This window comes from Austrofundulus limnaeus, unplaced genomic scaffold (genome assembly GCF_001266775.1).
Source record: "Austrofundulus limnaeus strain Quisiro unplaced genomic scaffold, Austrofundulus_limnaeus-1.0 Scaffold280, whole genome shotgun sequence".
Taxonomy (NCBI): Eukaryota; Metazoa; Chordata; class Actinopteri; order Cyprinodontiformes; family Rivulidae; genus Austrofundulus; species Austrofundulus limnaeus.
The window spans coordinates 75,662-82,678 of NW_013952682.1; the positions used below are offsets into that span (position 1 = coordinate 75,662).

The following is a 7,017-nucleotide window of genomic DNA, read 5'->3' on the forward strand; positions in this document are numbered from 1 at the left end:
CAGTAGAGTGACTGTAGAGACTGTAGAGTGACTGTAGAGTGACTGTAGAGTGACTGTAGAGTGACTGTAGTGACTGTAGAGTGACTGTAGAGTGACAGTAGAGTGACTGTAGAGTGACAGTAGAGTGACAGTAGAGTGACTGTAGAGTGTCTGTAGAGTGACTGTAGAGTGACTGTAGAGTGACTGTAGAGTGACTGTAGAGTGACAGTAGAGTGACTGTAGAGTGACTGTAGAGTGACAGTAGAGTGACTGTAGAGACTGTATAGTGACTGTAGAGTGACTGTAGAGTGACTGTAGAGTGTCTGTATAGTGACTGTAGAGTGCAGTAGAGTGACTGTAGAGTGACAGTAGAGTGACTGTAGAGTGACTGTAGAGTGACAGTAGAGTGACTGTAGAGACTGTAGAGTGACAGTAGAGTGACTGTAGAGACTGTAGAGTGACAGTAGAGTGACTGTAGAGACTGTATAGTGCTGTAGAGTGACTGTAGAGTGACTGTAGAGACTGTATAGTGACTGTAGAGTGCAGTAGAGTGCAGTAGAGTGACTGTAGAGTGACTGTAGAGTGCAGTAGAGTGCAGTGACTGTATTCTTTGTGTTTGTGTTGTCACCTGCAGTCTGCGTGTTGTTTCAGGTGAAGCTGAAGCAGCCAGATGAAAGGATGCTGAGGCAGAAACAAGCCAACACACAAGGCCAGGAGCTGCCATCCCTGCAGAGAGCAGCAGAGAGCAGCAGAGAGCATCATTCTGTGCTCAGAGACACATAAAGAAGCTGCAAACAGACAGAAACTATCTGACCAACTGTCTGAAGCTGGAGTCAGTGTGAGAGAAAACCTTCTGAGTTCTCCACGTCTGAACCACGACAGGTTTTACTTCTGCTTCAATAATTCCTGTCAGAAGTTCCTCTGTGAGGAGGAGTGTTCTGGTCRTCCTGCTGCTGAGGACACAACCCACCTGCAGAGGTCCTGGGTGTCCCAGCGCCGGTCTCAGGCGGGTCTGCTTGATGAGCTGACAGAATAATTCGTTCTGGAGCTCCGGGTGGGCCAGGCACACCTGCAGGGCGCTCTGGGCCAGAGACACGTGGTAATCGATGGCCGGAGCGTCGATGGCCACGTGGATGAAGAGCTGGCAGGTCTGAGAGGAGGAGGAGCAGATCTGTGACCACTTCTTTTAACACTTTAAAGAAAGTTCTGTTGGCAGAAAAACTGCACACCTTGAAGAGTTTGACGGCTTCGGTCTGCAGCGCCTGAGAGGGCAGAGTGGTGAGAGGAGAGGACAGAGTGTCCTTACTGAAGGACAGGACAGGATGTCTCCAGATCTGACAACCTGACAGAGACAGAGACATCAAGAGACGTTTCCTCTACATCAGTCTGCATCAGAGCCCCTCCCACTGAGAGCAATTTAAATAACTTCACCTGGATCTCCACCCAGCTGGAAGAGTTTTCCCACCAGTTTCTCAAACTCTGTGCCGACTTTTCCCGCCATGTTTCCCGCCGCCACAGACAGATGGTAGAGCCACGAGTCCTGCAGACGTTCAGACCAGTCAGGTTCAACACAACCAACGCAAGTCCTGAACAACCAAACTAAAACCCAAGTTTAAACAGAAAACTAAGAAAAACATCAAAGAAAAAACACTTCAACCATCAGAGAAAAAACTTACCGTAGTTTTTGTATAATTAGTCACACGTTTTTCAGAGTTTGGCTGGTCCTGCCACTTGTACTCTGAAGTAACTTGTATATGTTTTTATTTTCTTTATGATGCATGTTTGGACTGATTCTGACTGACGTGAACCAAGGAGGAAACATTTCAGTCTGCAGGCTTGTGTTCAACTACTGCAGTATCTGTTGTTGTTTGTTGTGTTTCAGTAGTGAATTATGGAGGACTGGCTGAAAGCACAGGTTTCCTTCCTGCACTGAAGAAAATGAAGCTTCTCAGGTGATGTGGAGTGAGGCTGGTGGACCTACAGGTAACTAGCTCGTTGGTGGCTTTGACTGGGCCCAGCTGCTTGTGTTTGAACAGACAACTGCCTCGCTGTGGACACCAGCAGGCAGGGATACTCATGTCAAATGTGTACTTCTTATTGTGTTTTCTTTGTGACACAACAATAATGAACCACACCAAACTTGAAGGGAAAGAACTGAAGACTGTATCAGACCATCCAGCAATATGATGCTAATGAGAGGCCAGGAGGCCGAGGACAGTAAGCTAATGTTAGCTTGTTGTTGCTAACTTGTTGTTGTCTTTGAAAATAATTCATGTAAAGTTCCTCTCACCTGTGTCATCTGTCTGTTTAAAGCTATGTGCCATCCCAGGCAGCAGCGTCTGTCCTGACGTCAGGCACAACTTATCCATGGTTTTTTCCTCTTCATGACACATTTTTTACTGTTGTGACTCATTCTGCAAAATGACTTATAGTCCAGAAAATACTATATTTTGCCTTCTTATAATAAAACTGTACTTTGGTTGGTTTTCAGATGAATAAAAAAGAAAGAGGTGATTGCAGTTGAAGGCCCACCTGGGAGCTCACCTTTTCATGGAGTGACTCCAGCAGTAAGAAGGTTGGACTTTGCTCCTGAGCCTGGATGCGGATGATAAACGAAGCACCTTCCAGGTTTGGCTCTAATGTTTTCAGGTCTTCATCGGTTGGTTCTGTAGACCTGTCCACCTCCTGTACCTGGACCTCCCACAGTTTAACCTGCCCCAGGGGGAACTGAAAGCAGAGGGAAACTGTTGGTCAGAACCAGGTGGTTTGGGTCAAAGACTGGTTTCAGGATGTTGGAGCACACCTTGTCCTGTTGGCTGCGGAAGAAGAACAAGGTTTTACCGATCAGAGCGCACCAGACCCGTTTAGAGTAGCCATGCTTCATCTTGATGAGCGGTCCCTTCATGCTGGGCCGAACATCTGGCTGAGTGAAGAGAGGACTGGCAGCCTTCAGTCTCAGGACTCTCTGCAGGACCTGCAGCCACTCGTCCAGCAGGTTAGGAGAGTCCGCCTTCAGGTAACAAACATGTTTACCTGTTGAAATCTGAACACAAGGAGAAACAAACACAAGAAATGTTGGAGCAGCTGTGTGGTCAGAGTCCAGGACTGGTTCTCTGAGATGTAGAAACCCAAACATTTAGTGCTGCTGACCCAGAGGACAGGGGTGGGGGTCTCACCTCTGTCTCATCAGAAAACCCAATGAGAACTCCAAGGATTATTTTCATGAAACTTTCTTTAAACTGTTGTAATTTTCTGGGCTGTATCCTTTGATATGGAACATAACAGAGTGATGTTTTGTTAAATCCAGGAACAAACACAGGTCAGTGTCCTCTCCAGAGCTTCAGGACCCCTCAGACCTGGATCATGTCTTTTATACATACATATGTTTGAATGAGTTTGGGTAAAGTGGTAAATACCTGCAGAACTTGTTTTCCATCTCCACGGGTGATGCTGCTTGAAGCGTTGACTTCGATCTGGCCTTGAGGTTTTCGGATCACATCACTCTGAGGAACAACAGAACAGCTTCAGTCCCTGCAGCTGAAAGCACGGTTAATAGCATCCACACTGTTAGCACCATCCATACTGTTAGCATCATCCACACTGTTAGCATCATCCACACTGTTAGCACCATCCATACTGTTAGCACCATCCACACTGTTAGCACCATCCACACTGTTAGCATCATCCACACTGTTAGCATCATCCACACTGTTAGCACCATCCACACTGTTAGCACCAACCACACTGTTAGCACCATCCATACTGTTAGCACCATCCATACTGTTAGCACCATCCATACTGTTAGCACCAACCACACTGTTAGCACCAACCACACTGTTAGCACCATCCATACTGTTAGCACCATCCACACTGTTAGCACCATCCATACTGTTAGCATCATCCACACTGTTAGCACCATCCACACTTTTAGCACCATCCATACTATTAGCATCATCCACACTGTTAGCATCATCCACACTGTTAGCACCATCCATACTGTTAGCACCATCCATATTGTTAGCATCATCCACACTGTTAGCACCATCCACACTGTTAGCACCAACCACACTGTTAGCACCATCCATACTGTTAGCACCATCCAAACTGTTAGCACCATCCATACTATTAGCATCATCCACACTGTTAGCACCATCCACACTGTTAGCACCATCCACACTGTTAGCATCATCCACACTGTTAGCACCATCCATACTGTTAGCATCCATCCATACTGTTAGCACCATCCACACTGTTAGCACCAACCACACTGTTAGCACCATCCATACTAGGGCGGCTGTGGCNGCGCTCTATAAGTTCAGTACCATTTACCATTTACCATACTGTTAACACCATCCATACTGTTAGCACCAACCACACTGTTAGCACCATCCACACTGTTAGCACCAACCACACTGTTAGCATCATCCACACTGTTAGCACCATCCACACTGTTAGCACCATCCACACTGTTTGACTTGATGGTTTTTACTTTGCTTTACTTGTGACATATTGAATTTATTCACACCCTGGAGCCAGGCCTGGGGGAGGGGCTAGGTGGCGAGTGAGTTCATATCTTACAGGAACAGAATTTCTCGGTGCAGCTGGGGGCGGAGGGAGTCCGGTTCAGTATCCTTAGGATTTCATCTCTGCTGTTTGCAGATGATGTGGTTCTGTTGGCATCATCACACCAGGATCTTCAGCTCTCACTGGAGTGGTTCACAGCTGAGTGTGAAGCGGCTGGGATGAGGATCAGCACCTCCAAATCTGAGTCCATGGTCCTCAGTTGGAAAAGGGTGGATTGATCTCTCCGGGTTGGGAGTGAAGTTCTGCAAGTGGAGTTCAAGTACCTTGGGGTCTTGTTCACGAGTGAGGGAAGAATGAAGTGTGAGACTGAGAGATGGATCGCTGCAGCTTCTGCAGTTTTGTGGACTCTGTACTGGTCTGTTGTGGTTCAGAGGGAGCTGAGCTGTAAGGCAAAGCTCTCTGTTTACCGATCAGTCTTCGCTCCTATCCTCACCTAAGGTCACAAACTTTGGGTAGTGACCGAAAGAACAAGATTGAGGATACAAGTGGTCAAAATGAGTTTCCTCTGCAGAGTAAGAAGCTCAGTCATCCAGGAGGGACTCAGAGTAGAGCCGCTGCTCCTCCACGTCCACAGGAGCCAGTTGAGGTGGTTTGGGCATCTAGTAAGGATGCCTCCTGGACTCCTCTCTAGGGAGGTGCTTCAGGCATGTCCAACTGGGAGGAGACCCCGAGGAAGACCCAGGACACGCTGGAGGGACTATGTCTCTCGGCTGGCCTGGGGACACCTTGAAGTCCTCCCAGAAGAACTGGAAGAGGTGGCTGGATAAAGAGAGGTCTGGACTTCCCTGTTCAAGCTGCTGCCCCCGAGACCTGACTTTGGATAAAGTGGAAGATGATGGATGGATGGATGGATGGATGGATGGATGGATGAATTTATTCACTAGTTATTGGTCAGCTGCACTTCCTTTCACTGAATGGAGTTCTGTTTTTGTGAGTTTATTCTTAAAAACATCCTGTGTTTTCTTTGGTAAACTGTAGATATATAACTATAGAAATGCTATTTAAAAAACATCCACTTTAAAGTTCTACAACAAAGAAATGGTCTTAAAAGTCAGTCAGTAAACTTTATTTCTATAGCACCTTTCACAGACACAAACATCACAAAGTGCTTCACAGAAAGCAAAAATAATTAAAAACAATAAAACCGATCACAGATATAAAAACAACAATTAAAACACAATAAAAAGCACTTAACTAACTTACAGGGGACTTAAAGTAGAGCAGATCTCCATCTTTGAGGACAAACCAGCGTCTTTTCCAGGTTTTCTTCCAGGTTTTGATCATTTTCAGCAGATAGCCGGACTTCTCCATCAAGTCCTGAAACACAGTTTGATGCCCACAGAGGACAGAGACTGTTAGCTGATGGAGCTCAGAAACTGCACAACATGATTTGAGCTCAGCATTAAGARCCATTCAACCTCAGGATCTAATGATTAAAGTGAACTTTGACTCACACTTCCTCCATTGTCACTGCTTGAGCTGCAGGTCTTTGGCAGTTTGTGCTCTGGTTCAGAGCACTCTGTGTCCGTGGAGTAGGCATCAGGAGGGATAGCATAATCACTCTCAGAAGTGACTGAAGCCACAGACACAGCTGCAGGACCAACACACAGGTTGACTTTATAATAAACATGAAGAGTATGGACCTTTCGAACCGTCAGACCTTCTAACCTGTTTAAAGTTTAGGTTAAAGGCTTCAGGTTGATGTGTACCTCGTTTCAGAGACCGTGGACTGCCCAGACTGCCTGGACTGCCGTCTGCCCTGGATCCTGATGAGGCCTGGGAGCAGCAGATGGAGCTGTCATCCTCACCTGAGCTGGTGGACTCATCAGAGCTGCACGACTCACCTGAGAGTGAAGCACTGCTCTGCAGAGAGGCTTTCTGTCAGAGACAAGCAGCAAGGCATCATTTTAGCTGTTTGTGGACAAACAGCAGAGGTGGCCATGCTGTGAAGTGGCTGTTTTTTTAGCTGATGTGAAGGAATCTGCAGCACTAACTCACCCCCTTCAGGGTTGTGTAAAGCGGTGAGGTCATGTTTCTGTAGATGAGAGACGTGTACATCACAAATGCCGGACAGGAGGACTGCAGGGACCGGTCTGACAGAAGACAGGTGGTCAGCTGGGGAATCAGAAAACTACGAAGAAAACAGCTTTTTACCTTTGTCCTCAGGATCTGAACAGGTTGTGTTCGACAGTCTGATTCCTGTTTTAGCAACAGCATAAATACGACTTTCCTGTAAAACAAGAGAGTAACCTTTTAAAGTGGACATGTCCTGCTTTAAAATCCTTCACTGGGGTCTTTATAAAGAGGAACCACAAAGCTTTGGTCTGGATTCCTCCTTATTCTAACTTCACCAGCTCCTCTGTCACCCCTTTTCTGAGGTGTGTCTCAAAGCAGCTCGTTTTCTTCCTGTTCCTTTAAGATGCTTAAAGCCCCGCCCCCTCCAGCTTCCAGACC

General features: G+C 46.7%; 1 protein-coding gene across 2 annotated transcripts in view; it reads right to left on the minus strand.

Moving 5' to 3' along the window:
- Window positions 1–7,017, minus strand: part of plekhh2 (pleckstrin homology domain containing, family H (with MyTH4 domain) member 2) — a gene marked incomplete at its 3' end in the record, with an annotated part of 20,319 nt that overhangs the window by 4,257 nt on the left and 9,045 nt on the right. For both annotated transcript variants that reach the window (XM_014021151.1, XM_014021150.1), the window contains 12 exon segments: window positions 608–705; window positions 950–1,129; window positions 1,209–1,321; window positions 1,411–1,519; window positions 2,524–2,706; window positions 2,783–3,022; window positions 3,396–3,482; window positions 5,767–5,880; window positions 6,018–6,154; window positions 6,273–6,441; window positions 6,562–6,656; window positions 6,718–6,793. In XM_014021151.1, coding sequence (XP_013876605.1) covers window positions 608–705; window positions 950–1,129; window positions 1,209–1,321; window positions 1,411–1,519; window positions 2,524–2,706; window positions 2,783–3,022; window positions 3,396–3,482; window positions 5,767–5,880; window positions 6,018–6,154; window positions 6,273–6,441; window positions 6,562–6,656; window positions 6,718–6,793 — 1,601 coding nt within the window.